The 21038-nt window shown below is 33.5% G+C and overlaps 2 protein-coding genes across 2 annotated transcripts; both read left to right on the forward strand.

Annotated features, from left to right (window-relative positions):
* The first annotated feature begins 3671 nt into the window (after nucleotides 1–3671).
* Nucleotides 3672–14701, forward strand: LOC143199388 (putative MFS-type transporter C09D4.1). The gene is made up of 7 exons (XM_076409176.1): nucleotides 3672–3950; nucleotides 4002–4104; nucleotides 7537–7900; nucleotides 7953–8164; nucleotides 13826–13932; nucleotides 13990–14100; nucleotides 14163–14701. Exons 1-7 carry the CDS (start codon nucleotides 3787–3789, stop codon nucleotides 14449–14451), a joined length of 1350 nt encoding a protein of 449 aa, XP_076265291.1. The 5' UTR covers nucleotides 3672–3786; the 3' UTR covers nucleotides 14452–14701.
* Nucleotides 14702–14794: 93 nt separating this feature from the next.
* LOC143199385 (choline/ethanolamine transporter flvcr2a) lies at nucleotides 14795–17877 on the forward strand. Its single transcript, XM_076409169.1, has 8 exons — nucleotides 14795–15072; nucleotides 15125–15227; nucleotides 15288–15516; nucleotides 15575–15709; nucleotides 15759–15970; nucleotides 16027–16133; nucleotides 17348–17458; nucleotides 17513–17877. Exons 1-8 carry the CDS (start codon nucleotides 14888–14890, stop codon nucleotides 17838–17840), a joined length of 1410 nt encoding a protein of 469 aa, XP_076265284.1. The 5' UTR covers nucleotides 14795–14887; the 3' UTR covers nucleotides 17841–17877.
* The last annotated feature ends 3161 nt before the right edge of the window (nucleotides 17878–21038 follow it).

Consider the following 21038-nt stretch of genomic DNA (forward strand, 5'->3'; position numbering starts at 1 on the left):
TTGTATAATGTCGCCTTTTAACTCCTTATTCATTAATATTGCATGATAAGTAAAGATTAGGTATATTACACGACTAACAAGGTTTTTATGTTGATTTGTATATGTAATGGGGTAAGAACATTCTGATTTATAATTAAAAAATGCTTTTGACTGTTTTTTTTGTTGTCTTAGGAACTATTAGGAAATGCTCTTTTCCATTGACTTTCATCGATTTTAAAATTACTTCGTTGTTTGTCCAATTCTTTACGGTTTATTATTTAAGAATAAATGAAAAACTTTTGTATAATGTCGCCTTTTAACTCCTTATTCATTAATATTGCATCATAAGTAAAGATTAGGTATATTACAGGACTAACAAGGTTTTTATGTTGATTTGTTTATGCAATGGGGTAAAAAGAGCAACATTTTGATTTATAATTAAAAAATGCTTTTGACTTTTTTTTTGTTGTCTTGGGAACTATTAGGAAATGCTCTTTTGCATTGACTTTCATCGATTTTATAATTATTTCGTTGTTGTTTCAATTATCTACGATTTATTACGTAAGAATAAATGAAAAAATTATATCGTCGTCTTATTAAGTCGCCTTTTAACTCCTTATTCGTTAATATAAATGTTAAACGACTAACAAGCTTTTTATGTTGCTTTGTATAAGTACTGGAGTAAAAAGAGCAACATTGTTCACAAATATTTGTGTATGAGAAAGCTCTGTGCAGAGTGGGCACCGCGCGAGCTCACTTTTGGCCAAAAACAACGACGAGTTGATGATTCGGAGCAGTGTTTGAAGATGATCAAGCGTAATAAACCCGAGTTTTTGCGTAGATATGTGAAAATGTATGAAACATGGCTCCATCATTTCACTCCGAAGTCCAATCGACAGTCATCCGAGTGGACTGCACACAATGAACCCGCTCTAAAGCGTGAGAAATCGTAACAGTCGGCTGGCAAGGTTATGGTATCTGTATTTTGGGATGCGCATAGAATAATTTTCATTGACTACCTTGAAAAAGGAAGGACCATCAACAGCGACTATTACATAGCGTTATTGGACAGTTTGAACGACGAAATCGCCGAAGTGATGCTTCACCAAGACAATTCAGCGTGTCCAAAATCCATGAATTGGGCTTCAAATTACTTCCTCATCCACCGTATTATCCAGATCTGGCCCCCCAGCGACTATTTCCTGTTCTCAGATCTCAAAAGAATGCTCGCTGGGAAGATATTTTCGTCGAATGAAGAGGTGATCGCCGAAACTGAGGGCTATTTTGAAGCAAAGGACAAATCGTACTACAAAAATGGTATCGAAAAGTTGGAGGGTCGCTATAATCAGTGTATCAACCTTGTAGGGAATTACGTTGAATAAAAAAAACTTTTCAATTGACCTGTTAGATATTAGGAAGTATTTTACAACTAACCGATACAATAGATATAATAATTTTTAGTTTTATCTACTCGGTTTTTGTCAAACATGACGCCTTCAATTTAGTTTACCATTTACAGTGTCTGTATAATAAAGAAATGGTTAAACAGACGCTGCCAAAATAATATTGCCGCCAGACGCCTGCTGGAAAACCCCATATAATTGAAAACGCATAAATCGATTGGAAGGATAATAAAAATTGTAACCCTAAGGGATGTTTTATCACATTTAGGTGCAATTATTTTATTGCAGCGGGTGTTAGGGTAGCTAGTGATTAATGAGTCTTGAATTAATTAAAATATGACGCTTTAAAGGTGATAAAAATAATAAAAGTTTTTTTTTGTATTTATTCTAAATTTGTCTGTTACACAATGTTACACAGGAAATGAAGATTGCATATAAAAATGTATTTTTTTATTAGTATTTTCTTCTTTTATATAAATCACTCAATTTTATCAGACATGAAACACCACTTGTGCCTCCTTTGAAATGGTATCTGCAAAAGTACTTACGATATTTTAGGAATGATTTATAACTGACCAATCTAATGGTCTAAAGAAAAAAGCAGGGTTTTTGGTATTTGCCATTTCTAAAGTTAAACATTTATTGTTAGTAAAAACAAATATTTTTAGTAGCGTTGGGAACTATCGACTGAAAACGACTATCGACTGTTTAGTAATTGACTACATTTTAATATCGTTTTCAGTCGCTATTTTCCGACCAACTGATTTTGCTACTATGTACTGTTTATATCGACTGTTTCAGTCGTGTACTTTTAGTTACTATTTTTGGATCTCCTAGTTTCATTCGACTGATTTTTATTAACGTTCTGGCTCTGTCGTCCTAGCCGCGACCTTAACAAAAATATATATTTTTTGATTATGATTTGTTTGGTTTTATGATTTGTTTGGTAGTTTGCTTGCAAATAACAATATATTGTACATTAATATAGCAGCATTTTGGAACGATATTTTTCAAAATTGTTAATATTTTAAAGTCTCCTTTTACGAACTATGGGTTTATCTAGACTCGACCTACAGTTTAACGTGGGCTCCGAACCACGGTCCTCACCATTAAGCCTACCGACTGGCGAGTGACCAATTATCCCAGAAGACATCCGGTCTTACCCAGCCTGATTACTGGCGTTACTGGGATCATTTTCCTTGTCGGATTTTACTCTCTTGCCTAGAACATTCACAAATTTTAAACAATCACAAACATAAATTTACGACCATGCCCCAGCGGGATTCGAAACAGCGGCTATCGCAACAGTAGGAGGACCGTCCCATCGCCTTTACCACTGCGCCACCAAGCCGGCTATTGTTAATGTTATAGGGTAAAAAGATAAAAATTGTGAATGATAAATAGTAAAATACGTTTGAATGTTTTTATTGCATTAATAGGTAATATTTCGATTACTCTTTCGATTTTTGTTAAAACATATTTCTATTCAATAGTAAATAACGCATTTATTTTATTCATTTTTGATTTTTGCTATAGTAGTTATGCGATCATTTTTAATTATGTCAAGGATTAGTTTTTTTTTCTATGATTAGGTATATGTTTAATTTTTATTTAGTATTTATGGTTATTATATATCTTTAGTTCTTAGGTTTTGTTTGAGTTCTATTGTATTGTCTATCTTTATTATAGTATATTATTTAAAAATAACAATATATTAAAATACCACATTCGTGGAGTATTATTCCATTCCATAGAAAAATTCCATTCCTTTTTACCGATCAACAGAACAGATCCACAAACTTCCAGCATGGGCCCGAAGACACGGTAAAATGAAAATATTTTCTTGAAAATGATGTAGTTTTTATTTTCAAAAATAACCGGTAATAGATTTCCAGTACACCAGGTGTATTAGTCATTTTAATATGTAAAACAAATATTTTGTAGCAGTTTCAAGAAGACCGACCGAATAATCAAATTAATCCAGATAAAAATGCCGAAAAAATAATTAAATAAAGGACACCATAGTTTTGTAGACATAAAAAGCGATACATTAATTGTTCATGTTATCTGGTATTTCAACATAATCCCGATTCGTCATCAGCAAACCGTCGTACATAAAAGAACAATGTTGAAATATTAAAGGTGACTCAACTACTGGGGATTATAGATACATACCGAGTCGGAACGTTTCAACTAAAACATCTTATTTTATAGACGACCGTGAACGAAATTTCGCGCATAATTTATTCCCCATCCTTCGCTAAATAAACGCTGACATCACCGTAATCGAAACATGTAATATCTATCAGGTTTTTATTCCTTTCGAGTGCTCGATAACGTCGGACATGAGTGCTCGCTATTGTTTCGCGACACGACAGCTCCGCGTCAGTTTTCCGTGACCGAAATGGAGCCCGATTTGTGCGTTCTTAACGATGGAGGTGCGAAAACCGTACCGCTAATAAAGGTGCTCAAGTACCGATGGGTCATCTTGGCCATATTCGACCTGATCTCCATCCTGAACTTCATGCAACTGCTGCAGTTCTCCATCATATCGAACATAGTATCGAAGTGAGTGTGGGAAGAGTTGACGAGAGTGGGAAATGACTGGCGATGTTTTAGGTACTACGACGTCGAGGATTTCTACGTCGACCTGACGGGACTGGTGTTTTTCATTTCGTATATATTGTTGTTCTATCCGATTGGCTATTTAATCGAAAAATATGTGAGTACTCGGTTTTATAGGGTGGGAGATGTGTTGATTTATTTTTTGTTTTTAATTATGTTGGTAAGAGTAATGATATAATGTTACGAGGACGGTTTTTTTATTAATCTCTTAGAACGTCAACAATCTGCCCGTGGGCAATAAGTATTATTATATGATTTCCGTTGTATAATATAACTATCCTGACATGTCATAAATCACTTCAGTAAGTGAGCTCTATATATATCTCTTCTATATCTTCTACATCTATTAATAAGTTCGTATAATAGTTTGCGTTTGAGCCTATGCACTTCACTGTAATCCCACACATTTAAGTGGTTGGCGAGTGCATTGAGATGCACTAATAGTCTTTCAGAGTACTTCGCACTAACACTCCAAATCACACTCTGTATGGGTTTTATAGGGATATCGTTCTGGATCAGTTTGTTGGACACGTAATATGCGGCATCGACGATGACTCTCAACACTTTATTCTGGAACCTCTGAAGGATATCTATGTTAGATTTGCTAGTAGTACCCCACAATTCAATACCATAGGTCCAAATGGTCCTATTATAGTATTGACTTATACGGCAAAACCTTGTTATCTAATGATAATTTAGATTTACGCCCCATCAGCCAGTACAGTTGGTTTGGTTTAAGCTCAAGCTGTTTGCGTTTTGTAACTATATGTTTTTTCCATGTCAATCGTCGATCGAAATGCACTCCCAGATATTTAACATTGTCTGCTTGCGGAAGTTTATGATTATTCAATTTTACTGAGGGTCATGTTCTTCTGCAAAGGGTGGATGTCACATGGGTAGATTTCGTCTCATTTGCTTTGATACCCCACGTTTTCAACCACAATTCGACTTTGTTAAGATGAACTTGTGGTTTCCTGTGGCTGATTTTGGATCCTCGGGTGATGATAAAACCGCTGTATCGTCAGCATATGTTGCAATAGTAGTGTTTCTTGAGGTCGGTAGGTCAGCTGTATACAATAGATATAACAATGGGCCAAGAACAATATATTGGGTGTAGGTCAGTGTATTCGTCACTCTATTTGACAATAAAATGTCTGTCTGTGAGATACGATTTCAGTAGCTGAAAGTGCGCATGGCGCAAAAACGAGGACATTTTGTCAGAGACTTTTCAGATTGTATTATATCTTACAGTATGTATTCCTGAAATTAAAATAAAAAAACATTTCTAACCAAAAAATTGAATCCAAAAAAGTAAATAATCAACTCACTAAAAAGTAAAAAATAATTAAACTTAATAACTAAAAGTCGTAATAACTAAATAAAAATTAACAAAGACCTTTTTTAACCTGTCTACTACACATATTTTATATTTTACTATATACACACAATTTAGCTTAATACCTACCAAAACCTATTTATCTATTTACAAATTAGATTTGTTTTGTTTCTAATTTAATTTTGTGTATATGTCGCAAAATTATATTATTATTTTTATATTGTTTAGGCTCGTTTTATTAAGGCATACTGTTAAGTCTGTTCCTTCTTTTTGCTAAAAATATTTTATTTTTCTCTTTTTAGTGTTAGATATTTGCTCAATAAATTATGCAGTTATTTTATTAACTATTACAATGGGTAGGCCAAGTAGAGGTGTAGTCCGTATGAGGAACAATAGGAATAAAGAAACGATGATTGAAAATAATGAACGGTCCATACCTCGGTGTCCGCTACCTAGTCTAGATGATTTGACAAATGTTCTAATCAAACTAGAACAACAAAAAGTTGTTGCCCTCGTCGGGAATCGAACCCGCGACCCCCGCGTGTAAGCTGAACGCTCTACCCATTACACCATAGAAGCAGCAGCTTTCGGCATTTCTACGCCTTCTCATATGATATGATTAGTGCTTAAAAAGCAAACTGAATGGCTTTTACACTGAACTATTTTCGATTTTCTAACACATCAGCTCAATAGTAACATTATACACAAATATCTGATTGTTTTAGATAAAAAAATGTGAAAACTTTGTACGTGCGTTTCAAATTTGAGGGATTCCCTCTCTTTTTTCTTTCTTTCCAATTATTCATTTTGCCATATGCCCATTATCTTACAATATCTGCCATTATGGGAACTTTAAATATTACCCTGTCCTCGTCCTTTTTTGACATAGTTACATCTACATTATATATACATTATATAGAATACATTATAATTTTTTATTCATAGTTTGGTAATATCCAGTAATATCAAGTATACTCACAGATTCTTAATGGAATTAATATATACTAATATTCAACTCAATTTGTCGTCTCAACTTCACTATAATTCATTCATTTTTTCGATTACCAATAAAAAACCAATGTTTTGCAATTTTTGTCCGAATTTCATTAAATTTTTGTAACCATAACAGGTCAATTGAAAAGTGCCCGGTCTAACATATAGATGGCGCTACTAGAATTAAATCCATATGTTTTTTAGTTAGCCCTAACCCTCAAAAAATGCGTGTATAAATTTAACAGCTGTCGGATCATTAGTTTGTGAATTATAGCATTTTGAGTGAAGCAACTTTTGTTATTATGAAAATAATGGATAAACAGGAATTTCGCATGTTGATAAAATATTGCTTTTTGAAGGGAAAAAATACAGTTGAAGCAAAAACTTGGCTCGATGCCGAGTTTCCGGACACTGACCCAGGAAAATCAACCATCAAGGAAAGAGTATGCTAGGTTTAGACGTGATGAAATGAGCACCAAAGACAGTGAACGCAATGGACGCCCAAAAGAGGTTGTTACCGACAAAAATATTAAAAAATCCACAATATGATTTTGAATGACCGTAAATTGAAATTGAATGAAATAGCAGACACTCTAAAGATATCAACTAAACGTTGAAGAAAAAGAAAGCGTTGCTTCACCAAGACAATGCGCCGTGTCACAAGTCAGTGAAAACGATGTCAAAAATCCACGAATTGGGCTTCGAATTGCTTCCTCATCCACCGTATTCTATAGATATGGCCGCCAGGGACTATTTCCAGGTCTCAGATCTCAAAAGTATGCTCACTGGGACGAAATTTTCGTCGAATGAAGTGGTGATCGCCGAAACTGAGGCCTATGAAGGCAAGGACAAGGCAAGGACAAGGCTTTGAAGCAAAGGACAAATCGTACTACAAAAATGGTATCGAAAAGTTGGTGGCTCGCTATAATCAGTGTATCACCCTCGAAGGGAATTATGTTGAATAAAAAAAATTAATTTTGCCAAAAAATGTTTTTTACTACGGTAGGCCGGGGACTTTTCAATTCACCTGTTATATAAGAAATTAACTTATTTATTAACAAATGAAAATACAACCATAGAATTAGCAAATAATAATTGTTTGTTCGCTTCCCTGTAGTGCAACACGTTTATCACATGAGAAAAAACCAAATAAACAGATGTCCATCTTAATTACTTATTATTAATTACTCTGTATTTCAGGACCTGAAGCTGACAGTTATCTCAGCAATGTTACTGACCCTCGTCGGTAATTTGCTGAAGCTTTTGGCCACCGAGCCCCACCAGTTCTGGCTAATTTTATTATCGCAAACCGTGATAGCCGTGGGTCAGGTCTATCTCTACAGCATACCGTCCAAACTGGCCACCACATGGTTCGGAGCGGAAGAGGTATCCACTGCTTGTGCCATCGGAGTTCTCGGCATGCAACTGGGCACAGCCCTGGGCTGCGTCCAGTCACCCTACATCGTAAAGAACGATTCCGGCGAGTCGATTAAAACTCAACTCTTCAACATGTTCCTGTATCAGTCCATAATGAGTTGTTCCGCGTTGGTTGTAGTGATATTTTGTAAGTACCACCGGACCATCGACAAAGCTCAGCGCTGAATAATCCGGAAAAGTTTTCAGATCGAAGCCAGCGGTACCGCCCAGTCAGTCGCAGGTTGACCTGCAACAGGACAGCGATGCTTCTATTTCGAATTTCTTCACCACCATGAAGGAGATCGCGAGGAACGCTAACTTCTGGCTTATAGTTTTCTCGTTGGGCTTGGCCAATGGATTCTGGAATGCCTTCGGGATATTGTTGAATACGCTGTACCTACATTATTTCCCTGTAAGTTTCGTCATGTTTTCCTTCATTTTTTTTATTATTTAATTATTAGAATGAATGAAAGTAAATCTGTACATGTGCAGTTCACCTATAAACAGACCGTACAAGCACCAATAACATTAAATAATACTATTTTAGGGTAAAATGATGTGGCTCGGTGAATGGAGGTAAAACGAAATGAAACAGTGGTGTTTACATAATGTGACCGTTATTTATTGGCAATATAAAAAAATGTGAAAATACAAATAATAAAACGGATGGCAGCGGAGTTACCTGAAGACGAGGCTTGGGCAGTCGATGGTGGCACGTCTTAACCAAACGAGGGTTGAGCACTGAATGATCGAAATACCCTTCAATAATATCCCAGATAAACGTCTCGGGGTTGCCGCCAGCTATTCGTTGTCGGGTTCCAGTTGGCACCCCGCCCGTGTTCAACATCTGGGATTATATTTCTGGGTATTTTGTAGACCGTTATTTCACGATATAAAATTCGACATGCTCAAGGTCGCTACACTATCATTCCGTATAGCAACAACGCTAAATATCTCGGAACTCGCAAAAAAAATCTTGATGCAAAACAAACAAAGCAATTTTCCAAACTTGTGTCCAATTATTTATATTGTCACTTGCCTGTTAGATATTGTATAGATATTTAGATATGTATAGATATTTAACTGTATAGGAAATTTTGGGGAAATGTATCGCGACGTCCAACATGTAGATGTCGCTACTTTTAATATATTACTTGTTTTGATCGCTATGTTAAGAGCCGAGACGGAATCCGATTGGTTCACTTCGTGTGATGCGTGAAAAGTGTGATCAGCTTTTTATAACGTTAATAGATTAAATTATTATTTTATTTTATTAGAACATTACGACAAGTATGTTCTAACTTTAAAAATGTGTGAGGCATGGTTTCGAAAATTCGAAAGAGGTGATATCGATGTGCCATACAAAGAACGTTCTGGTAGACCGAAATATTTTGAAGATGTAAAACTGCAACAGTTGTTGGATGAAGACCCAACTCAAAATCAAAAACAATTGGCAAAAGCGTTAAATATAGCCCAAGAAACGGTTAGCAACAGATTACTAGCTATAAGGGATATTCAACAGATGGGATGATGGGTGCCACATCAATTGAATGACATGCGAATGGAAAAGAGAAGATATTCAAGGAAGAGTTGAAAACACTTGGATGGGATATATTATCACACCCGTCATACTCTCCAGATCTATCAACCTTTTGCATCATTAGGCCACGCACTTGCAGAACAGTATTTTGTGAATTTCGAAGAAGCTACAAAATGGCTCGATGAATAGTTTTGCTTAAAGGACAGACAGTTTTTTTTTGGGATGGCATCCATAAATTACCTGAAAGATGGGCAAGATGTATAGAATCAAATGGCCAATAATTTGAATAAATATATTCTCACCTTTTGTGAAAATTATGTAGTTTTATTCTCGAAAAAAAAAACGATATTGACTTTTCAGCACACCTGGTAAATGTACCTTCAAATACTTTTTGATTAAGGAGGTATCAACCTCATGATTTTCCTCGATATATAGGACGAAATGAGATCAACCAGACAGAACTAAATTACTCAGACGCTATCAATTGATAAATAATTGCGTTTGAAAGTAAGGATACAGAAAAAATATCTATATATCGATATTTTTTAGCTGATATTTTTCGATATTTTTTCACACGTTCGATTACAAATTTCATTACTCTTTAAGAGGTTAAGCTAATATTTCACTATTTTTGCTTTTTCTTAAAAATATCGATATTTTTATATTTATTGCAAAAAATGTATCGATATATCGATATTTTTTTAGCCGATATTTTCCGATATTTTTTCACACGTTCGATTACAAATTTCATTACTCTTTAAGAGGTTAAGCTAATATTTCACTATTTTTGTTTTTTCTTAAAAATATCGATATTTTTATATTTATTGCAAAAAATGTATCGATATATATCGATATTTTTAGCTGATATTTTTCGATATTTTTTCACACGTTCGATCACAAATTTCATTACTCTTTAAGAGGTTAAGCTAATATTTCACTATTTTTGTTTTTTCTTAAAAATATCGATATTTTTATATTTATTGCAAAAAATGTATCGATATATCGATATTTTTTTAGCTGATATTTTTCGATATTTTGTCACACGTTCGATCACAAATTTCATTACTCTTTAAGAGGTTAAGCTAATATTTCACTATTTTTGTTTTTTCTTAAAAATATCGATATTTTTATATTTATTGCAAAAAATGTATCGATATATCGATATTTTTTTAGCCGATATTTTCCGATATTTTTTCACACGTTCGATTACAAATTTCATTACTCTTTAAGAGGTTAAGCTAATATTTCACTATTTTTGTTTTTTCTTAAAAATATCGATATTTTTATATTTATTGCAAAAAATGTATCGATATATCGATATTTTTTTAGCCGATATTTTCCGATATTTTTTCACACGTTCGATTACAAATTTCATTACTCTTTAAGAGGTTAAGCTAATATTTCACTATTTTTGTTTTTTCTTAAAAATATCGATATTTTTATATTTATTGCAAAAAATGTATCGATATATCGATATTTTTTTAGCCGATATTTTCCGATATTTTTTCACACGTTCGATTACAAATTTCATTACTCTTTAAGAGGTTAAGCTAATATTTCACTATTTTCGTTTTTTCTTAAAAGTATCGATATTTTTATATTTATTGCAAAAAATGTATCGATATATCGATATTTTTTTAGCCGATATTTTCCGATATTTTTTCACACGTTCGATTACAAATTTCATTACTCTTTAAGAGGTTAAGCTAATATTTCACTATTTTTGTTTTTTCTTAAAAATATCGATATTTTTATATTTATTGCAAAAAATGTATCGATATATATCGATATTTTTAGCTGATATTTTTCGATATTTTTTCACACGTTCGATTACAAATTTCATTACTCTTTAAGAGGTTAAGCTAATATTTCACTATTTTTGTTTTTTCTTAAAAATATCGATATTTTTATATTTATTGCAAAAAATGTATCGATATATCGATATTTTTTTAGCCGATATTTTCCGATATTTTTTCACACGTTCGATTACAAATTTCATTACTCTTTAAGAGGTTAAGCTAATATTTCACTATTTTTGTTTTTTCTTAAAAATATCGATATTTTTATATTTATTGCAAAAAATGTATCGATATATATCGATATTTTTAGCTGATATTTTTCGATATTTTTTCACACGTTCGATCACAAACTTCATTACTCTTTAAGAGGTTAAGCTAATATTTCACTATTTTTGTTTTTTCTTAAAAATATCGATATTTTTATATTTATTGCAAAAAATGTATCGATATATCGATATTTTTTTAGCCGATATTTTCCGATATTTTTTCACACGTTCGATTACAAATTTCATTACTCTTTAAGAGGTTAAGCTAATATTTCACTATTTTTGTTTTTTCTTAAAAATATCGATATTTTTATATTTATTGCAAAAAATGTATCGATATATATCGATATTTTTAGCTGATATTTTTCGATATTTTTTCACACGTTCGATTACAAATTTCATTACTCTTTAAGAGGTTAAGCTAATATTTCACTATTTTTGTTTTTTCTTAAAAATATCGATATTTTTATATTTATTGCAAAAAATGTATCGATATATATCGATATTTTTAGCTGATATTTTTCGATATTTTTTCACACGTTCGATTACAAATTTCATTACTCTTTAAGAGGTTAAGCTAATATTTCACTATTTTCGTTTTTTCTTAAAAGTATCGATATTTTTATATTTATTGCAAAAAATGTATCGATATATATCGATATTTTTAGCTGATATTTTTCGATATTTTTTCACACGTTCGATTACAAATTTCATTACTCTTTAAGAGGTTAAGCTAATATTTCACTATTTTTGTTTTTTCTTAAAAATATCGATATTTTTATATTTATTGCAAAAAATGTATCGATATATATCGATATTTTTAGCTGATATTTTTCGATATTTTTTCACACGTTCGATTACAAATTTCATTACTCTTTAAGAGGTTAAGCTAATATTTCACTATTTTCGTTTTTTCTTAAAAGTATCGATATTTTTATATTTATTGCAAAAAATGTATCGATATATATCGATATTTTTAGCTGATATTTTTCGATATTTTTTCACACGTTCGATCACAAACTTCATTACTCTTTAAGAGGTTAAGCTAATATTTCACTATTTTTGTTTTTTCTTAAAAATATCGATATTTTTATATTTATTGCAAAAAATGTATCGATATATATCGATATTTTTAGCTGATATTTTTCGATATTTTTTCACACGTTCGATCACAAACTTCATTACTCTTTAAGAGGTTAAGCTAATATTTCACTATTTTTGTTTTTTCTTAAAAATATCGATATTTTTATATTTATTGCAAAAAATGTATCGATATATCGATATTTTTTTAGCCGATATTTTCCGATATTTTTTCACACGTTCGATTACAAATTTCATTACTCTTTAAGAGGTTAAGCTAATATTTCACTATTTTTGTTTTTTCTTAAAAATATCGATATTTTTATATTTATTGCAAAAAATGTATCGATATATATCGATATTTTTAGCTGATATTTTTCGATATTTTTTCACACGTTCGATTACAAATTTCATTACTCTTTAAGAGGTTAAGCTAATATTTCACTATTTTTGTTTTTTCTTAAAAGTATCGATATTTTTATATTTATTGCAAAAAATGTATCGATATATATCGATATTTTTAGCTGATATTTTTCGATATTTTTTCACACGTTCGATTACAAATTTCATTACTCTTTAAGAGGTTAAGCTAATATTTCACTATTTTTGTTTTTTCTTAAAAATATCGATATTTTTATATTTATTGCAAAAAATGTATCGATATATATCGATATTTTTAGCTGATATTTTTCGATATTTTTTCACACGTTCGATTACAAATTTCATTACTCTTTAAGAGGTTAAGCTAATATTTCACTATTTTCGTTTTTTCTTAAAAGTATCGATATTTTTATATTTATTGCAAAAAATGTATCGATATATATCGATATTTTTAGCTGATATTTTTCGATATTTTTTCACACGTTCGATTACAAATTTCATTACTCTTTAAGAGGTTAAGCTAATATTTCACTATTTTTGTTTTTTCTTAAAAATATCGATATTTTTATATTTATTGCAAAAAATGTATCGATATATATCGATATTTTTAGCTGATATTTTCCGATATTTTTTCACACGTTCGATTACAAATTTCATTACTCTTTAAGAGGTTAAGCTAATATTTCACTATTTTCGTTTTTTCTTAAAAGTATCGATATTTTTATATTTATTGCAAAAAATGTATCGATATATATCGATATTTTTAGCTGATATTTTTCGATATTTTTTCACACGTTCGATTACAAATTTCATTACTCTTTAAGAGGTTAAGCTAATATTTCACTATTTTCGTTTTTTCTTAAAAGTATCGATATTTTTATATTTATTGCAAAAAATGTATCGATATATCGATATTAAAAAAAAAATTTTTTTTTCGGTGGCCAACATCCCTATCTGAAAGTATTATTCAAACAATTTTGATTTAAATTTTTTTAACTGTTTTGCAGAAAGGTGAAAGTGACGCTGGCCTCATAGCACTAATAACAATTATCGTAGGAGGATGCATCGGCAGCATAATATTTGGAATAATACTGGACAAAACCCATCAATTTAAGTAATTTTTATCATTCTCTTCACTTTCTCCTCACTGTTAAAACATAACTTTTTTCAGGAAGGTTTGTATCGGGCTTCTGGTGGGTACCTGCATCACTTACGTAGCTGTTGTCTTTACTCTAATCGAAGAGAGCAGAATCGGTACCTTTATCGCCATACCACTTTTTGGGTGAGATTACCTTCCTGGATTTAACCATCGACAAGCAAATTTAAGAGTGTTTCTTTCCTTAGGTTCTTCTTGGCGCCAGTTTTGATAGTAGGCTTCGAGTACCTGGTGGAAATAACGTATCCCATATCAGAGACTTGCAGCACGTCAGCTTTTAACGCCTCATATAATCTGCTAGGTATTATAGCCACCCTACTGTTGGAGGTACTGTACGATGCCATCGGGTACCCCTACACGTTCGCGGTTACCTTCGTTGTCTTTGCCAGCACAGTAATTATTATCATATTCGTAAAAAGCGACTTGAGAAGAAGAGATGCCAATATACGAAGGACACAAACAGTCGACGCCTCGTAAATCTCTTGTCTGGCTTAAGAGACAGCTAAATCTAAAACAATTTATTTTCCACATGCTGTATTTTTATTTATTGACCACCGATAATTTGGTACTGTATTCCACACCATACTTTATTCGACGAAACCACATACACCACAATGTAATTATCAATAGTAACTATTTGCCTACAGATCTGTTTAGATAAGATCAATTAACATTATAACCAACGTTGTTGTTATTGTTTATCATTAATAAAACAAATTGTTTCTAATTTTTTTTTCAAACCACTCGATTATTTCCACTATATCATTTTTCGGTAGTAATTTAAACAATTGTACATTAGAATACTTAAAATTTCTGTACCACCGTCACAAATAAAAATTCGACAATCGATTTTTTTGGTAATTCGACGCTCACTGATAAAAGAGCACTCCACACCACTAGAAAATCAAATTAAATGGCTATTAAAAGAGGATTTTTGATAATTTGCATTCAGTTCGGTGTAGCCATGGAGAAAGGCGTCGTTGATCCCGTTGGGGTTTCCGCATATCGATGGGTAGTTCTGACGATCTTCGTGCTGGTCTGCATCATCAATTTCATGGCCGACTTGGAGTTCTCCATAATAGCTAGCGTCGTCATCAAGTAAGTGTTGTTTTGATCGAGTGGGCTATGGGTTCATTTTGGGGCGTTCTAGGTATTACGGGGTCGAGGAAACGTCGGTGGATATGACGTGCTCCGTTTTCTTCATCGCCTACTTTGTCTTCTTCTACCCCATAAGTTTTATGATTGAAAAATACGTATGTAGTATACGAGAGTTTTTTAGCAGAACAACAGAGGAGGGTTTGTTTTATTTTTAGAGTTTGAAATTCACCATGTTGTCCGCCATGGCGCTGACGCTGGCTGGTAACCTGTTGAAGTTGCTAGCGACCAAACCAGGCACTTTTTGGATCATTCTCCTGGCTCAAACTCTGATCGCCATAGGTCAAGTGTACGTCTGTGGTATCCCATCGAAAGTGGCCACGACATGGTTTGGTTCGGAGGAAGTATCAACCGCTTGTGCTTGGGGTGTTTTTGGTATCCAACTAGGTACCGTTCGCCGATCTTACGACAAAGAACATCAAAACTATTCATTTTTGGGTTTCAGGATCCGCACTAGCGTGTGTTATATCCCCATACATGATTACCAGCAAGGACCCTAGCGAGATGGAGCAGCAGTTGTTCAACAAATTCCTTTACCAGGCCATACTGACCGCTCTCGTGTGTCTTTTGGTGCTGATATGTGAGTATATCGACGGGACATCCTATCGGGGACTTGGAATTTACCACAGTCTTCAGGTCCAAACCTGCCCTACCGCCCAGTCCCTCGCAGCTTATCCTGAGGACCAATCACGAGTCGGCCAACATCAGTTACTTCAACGGCATGAAGGAGGTGTTGAAGAACGTCAATTTCTGGTTGGTGGTGTTTTCGCTGGGCTTGGCCAACGCTATCTGGAACGCTGCCGTTGTACTGGAGAACCTGATGTACACGTACTATTTTCCTGTAAGTCTGATGATCCTGAAATAGATTCGTTGCAAGTTTACGTTCGGTTCTTTCAGGGTCACGAAAGTGACGCCGGTAATATCGGTTTGTTGGCCATACTAGCGGGAGGTTGTGGTGCTAGCATGTTGATTGGAGTCATCTTGGATAAAACACATCGATTCAAGTAAGAAAATGAAAAAATACTTCTTAAGTAACAATATTTTCTCTGTGTTGTATTATAGGTCAGGTGGTGGTATACGAAAACTCCTACCAATATTAAAATATTTTCATATCTCATGTCATATTTTTATACCCTATTTGTAGTCCTGTTTATCCTATTGATATTTCACCGATTAATATTATAAACTGGAGTTAAAAGAATGAATGACCTATACTATAGGCGTCTACCATTCGAACGCGTTATAGTATGGATTCACTGAACAAGTATTACTTAATATCAGATACGAAAAATAATCCACACTTTATTTTATCACATACTAGCGACCCGCCCCGGCTTCGCACGGGTGCAATGCTGATACTAAATTAAATACACTACAGAAAAAATATGAACGTTGTATATAAAAACATAGCGGCCCGCTCCGACTTTGCACGGGCATAAAATATATATGCCTATGTCACTCAATGAAAACATGATTAAAATCGATCCAGTATTTTTGGTTCATTCATTACTGCCCTTGGCCTGCACGCATTAAATTTGGAGTAAAACAATTCGTCTTCCCCTATACTTACTATGAAGATTTCCTGCTATCTTTGGAATATCTAAATTCATACAATTTTTATTACATTACACATTTTTAAACGCAAATTTTAAATTTGTAATATCTCCGAAAATATTTGTTTAATTTACATGCTGTAAGGAACCATATTGATCTATATTAATTGCACACTGTATTTAAGGTACTTAATTCGATAAGGATTAATGCCGTATTGCTTAAAATAGCTTCGTAAATAAGCCATTTTCTCACGTAAAAAGTAAACAATAAAAATGGTTAATGTGGGTTATCCCTAAAAGATAAACATATACCATCGCGGACTTTTTTGTAGACCTTTTTATTGTGTACAATACGGTAGTACATTAATTTGATCTAACTCGTAGGGTTAGGCAGCGTTTTTGCTAATTGCTAAATAAGCCTAAAAAAATAGGTTAATTTACGACATCACGTTAGAAACCTCTAAAATTAGCAATGTTGCCTTAGTATATTATGCATGTATTATACATATAAACCTTCCTCTTGAATCACTCTATCTACTGAAAAAAACCGCATCAAAATCCGTTGCGTAGTTTTAAAGATTTAAGCGCACATAGGGATATAGGGACAGAAAAGGCGACTTTGTTTTATACTATGTAGTGATCATATTTTATTAATCCAATTCTAGGTCAGTGGGGGTGATTATATTAGCAGGATCCGCATTATCCTATGTGGGGGTGATGGTATCTTTCATGTACAAAAGCAGAATAGGGACGTATATCACGATGCCGTTGTATGGGTAAGTAGTGGGTGGTTTAGAAATCGATTCGTATATAATTACGGGATATTTTAGGTTCTTTGTTGCGCCTGTCTTGATTGTTGGGTTCGAGTACCTGGTGGAGATAACCTACCCTATGCCCGAAACCTGCAGCTCGTCCGCCTTCAACGCCGCTTACAATTTCCTGTCGGTTATCACCACTTACGCCTTGGAAGAGATGTGGAACACCGTCGGCCATTTGTGCACCTTCATCGTTATAATAGTGATACTAGCTATCTGTGCTGTGGTAATGGCATTCGTCAAAACCGATTTAAAACGTAGAGGCGCCAACTTGCAAGACTCCAGAACGGATAAAGAGGTCGAAGCTGAACGACAATCTCATAGATATTCGGTTACATACTGAGTGACGAGTTTAAATAACGAAATGTTTGTAAAACAAACCAGGTACCTTTTATTTCAACACCTTCTTTATCCCAATGTTTTTGTTTATTTATTATAGCAAGTCAATTAAGTTGACACTAATAACCTAGTTGTTTTTATCCTAATTTGCTTCGGATCTCACATTACAATGTTCAATGAGCTCAATGACGTAGAGTCACTCCTTTCAATGTGTACTGAGTCTTACTTATAACAAAACTAGATCAAATAGTTTTACTCTTTCTTAATCTTCTGACCAAGCCATCATTATCTAGGAGCTGGAGAATACCTGGATGTGCTAATGGAGCTTATGTTTATATCTTTGGGCATAGTCGTTGATAATACTATTTTAGGGTAAATGATGTGGCTCGGTGAATGGAGGTAAAACGAAATTTTTTTTTTTTTTTTTTTTTTTTTTTATAATTATATACATTGTTACTAGTCGTTGCCGACTAACCTACAATTTGTCCTTATAATAGCTTAAATCTAGGTATATATCTAATAGGACTCATCAGTCCTACATAGTCTCTAACATAATAATAATTGTTTTAACACTTTGAGTTTTTTCTAATGCACCTCACTGCACTACACTACAACACACTACACAAGTTCAAATGGTTTGGTCCTTTTGAGTCTGCGTCCGGTTTTGGTGTTGTCCAAGAGTTGTAATACTTCGAAATTAACATGAGAGTGAAGTCTCTCCTCATGTCTCTTTGCAATTCTTTTAATTTCTTGATTGACAGTCGGTATCTGAAGATCTCGATGTAAATAAATGGTCCGGTAATATCTGGGTGCACCTACGATGCTTCTTAGGACTTTGTTCTGGAAAACTTGTATTAGATTTATGTTGCTTTTTGCGGAACATCCCCATAATTGTATTCCGTATGTCCATATAGGTTTTAATATTTGTTTATATAGAAGTAATTTATTATGTATAGTTAATTGAGATTTTCTTCCAATTAGCCAATACATTTTTCTATATTTTAACTCAAGTTCTTTTCTTTTCTTTTTGACATGTTCCTTCCACCGTAGTTTTGCATCAAGTGTCATTCCGAGATACTTAGCATTATTGCTGTATGGTATGACAGTGTGGTTTATGGTCAATGGTGTAAGCGCGGCCTGTTTATAGGTGAATTGAACATGCACAGATTTGTTTTGGTTAATTTGTATTTTCCAGATTTGGGTCCATTTATTTATAGCGTCAGTAGCCTGTTGTAGGTTTCGGGTTGCTTCTTCGCTATTGTTTCCGACAGCAAGAATAGCAGTATCATCAGCAAATGTAGCCATTGTAATGTTTTCGATTTGTGGTATATCACATGTATAAAGTAGGTACAGAATTGGCCCCAGTACACTTCCTTGTGGTACACCTGCTTTAGCTTCTTTTATTGTAGAGTAAGCTTCCTCTTGTTTCACTCTAAACATTCTGGCTGTGATGTAAGATTTTAATAGTTCGGTGTGTTGCTTCGGTAATATTTTCTGTAGCTTATGGACGAGGCCTTTGTGCCATACCTTGTCGAAAGCTTGTGCTACATCTAAGAATACAGCTGAGCATACTTTATTATCTTCATAGGCTTTTTCAATAACATCTGTTATTCTATGCACTTGATCAATCGTTGAATGTTTGGTAATAAACCCAAACTGGTGTGTTGGTATTAGGTTTTTTCTCTCTATAATTGGTTTTAATCTTTTCAAGAGGAGCTTTTCAAATACCTTAGCTATCATCGGTAACAGTGAGATAGGTCGATAAGCTTTTATATCATTTGGTGATTTTCCAGGTTTTGGAACCATTATTATTTCAGCCATTTTCCAAACGTCTGGGACATATTTCAGTCGAAATGCTGCATTGATTAAGTTAGTGAGCTTTATAATACCCTTTCTTGGCAGATTGTGCAGCAATTGCCCTGTTATTAAATCATAGCCTGGTGATTTATTTGGCTTGATGTTAGTTTTAATAACGTTGGTGACTTCTTTCGGAGTTGTTAATTGAATTGTCGAATTTTCGCCGTCTATGTCCGGTAAAGTATGTTCAATTTCACTTTCGTTTGGTTTGAAAGTTTTCTCTAAATGGTCAGCGAATGCTTCTGCTTTCTCCAGGTTGCTGCGTGCCCAACTTCCATGCATGTTTCTTATCGGAGGACTATGTAGACAGGATCGTTTTAGGTATTTAGTGGCTTTCCAGAGCGAATAGTCTGTGTTCTTGTCGTCTGTTAAATTTCGTAGATAGTTATTTATGGAATTGTTTTTAATTTCCAAAATTTCCCTCTTCAACCTTTGTGTTATGTTGTTTAAGATATTCTTATTTTCAGGTGTTCTATTTTGCTGCCATTTTTTCCGTAGTTTTCGTTTTTCAGCTACCATTTCCTTGATTTCTTTCGGGTAATTTATTCCTTTGGTTGAAGTTTTAATTTCTGGAGTGTTATTCCAAGCAGCCTGTTGGATGTCTGCAACGAATTTTTCGGTTTCATAATTTAATTGGTCTTCTGTCTTAAGGGGAACATTTAGTTGAATTCGATTGTTTATTTCTTCAACAAATCCTTCCCAGTCTGTCCTCTTGTTGGTTAATGTTGGATTTTGTTGTTTTCTTATAATGTTTTCACTCAGCGTCAAAATCACAGGTGTGTGATCTGAACTTAAGTCAAAATTTTCTTCAACTTCCATGTAGTTAGTGGTTATGTTTCTAGCTATAAAGAAGTCTAACAGGTCTGGAGTTTTCTCTGGATCGGTAGGCCAATAAGTTGGTTTTCCTGTCGACATGTAACTGCACCCTAGCTCAGCAGCTGCTTTATGTAATTCATTACCTTTAGTTGTCGTCATTCTAGATCCCCATCTTGTATTTTTAGCATTGAAATCACCACCGATTATAAATTTTTCTCCTAGGTTGTTTAGAACATTCAAGTAATTTTCTTTTTTTTGGTTGTATCTTGGAGGGCTATATATGGAAGCTAATGTAACCCTGTATTTGCTAGATATAACAGTTACTGCCGTTACCTGATTTTCTGCTAAACTGAGTCCGGGTTCTTGATGATGGCATATATTATTTTTTATTATTATTGCACTTCCTCCTCTTGCTGTGTTAGCTGGATGAATGGTGTGGTAAAAGTAATATCCTCTAAATTTAATAAAGGATTCCTTTGTCAAATGGGTTTCAGATATTAAGCAAATATCTATTTTTTGCAATTCTAGG

Source organism: Rhynchophorus ferrugineus, unplaced genomic scaffold, assembly GCF_030347505.1.
Source record: "Rhynchophorus ferrugineus isolate W39M unplaced genomic scaffold, kcgeb_rfMv2 rfM7, whole genome shotgun sequence".
Lineage (NCBI taxonomy): Eukaryota > Metazoa > Arthropoda > Insecta > Coleoptera > Curculionidae > Rhynchophorus > Rhynchophorus ferrugineus.

Bases quoted from the DNA above. Each gene is read 5' to 3' on its own strand.
- LOC143199388 (XM_076409176.1), top strand. From the start codon at position 3,787: ATGGAGCCCGATTTGTGCGTTCTTAACGATGGAGGTGCGAAAACCGTA. The intron at 3,951-4,001 runs GTGAGTGTGGGA...GCGATGTTTTAG, and splicing joins ATATCGAACATAGTATCGAA to GTACTACGACGTCGAGGATT. The intron at 14,101-14,162 runs GTGAGATTACCT...TTCTTTCCTTAG, and splicing joins ATCGCCATACCACTTTTTGG to GTTCTTCTTGGCGCCAGTTT.
- LOC143199385 (XM_076409169.1), top strand. From the start codon at position 14,888: ATGGCTATTAAAAGAGGATTTTTGATAATTTGCATTCAGTTCGGTGTA. The intron at 15,710-15,758 runs GTGAGTATATCG...AATTTACCACAG, and splicing joins GTGTCTTTTGGTGCTGATAT to TCTTCAGGTCCAAACCTGCC. The intron at 15,971-16,026 runs GTAAGTCTGATG...CGGTTCTTTCAG, and splicing joins TGTACACGTACTATTTTCCT to GGTCACGAAAGTGACGCCGG.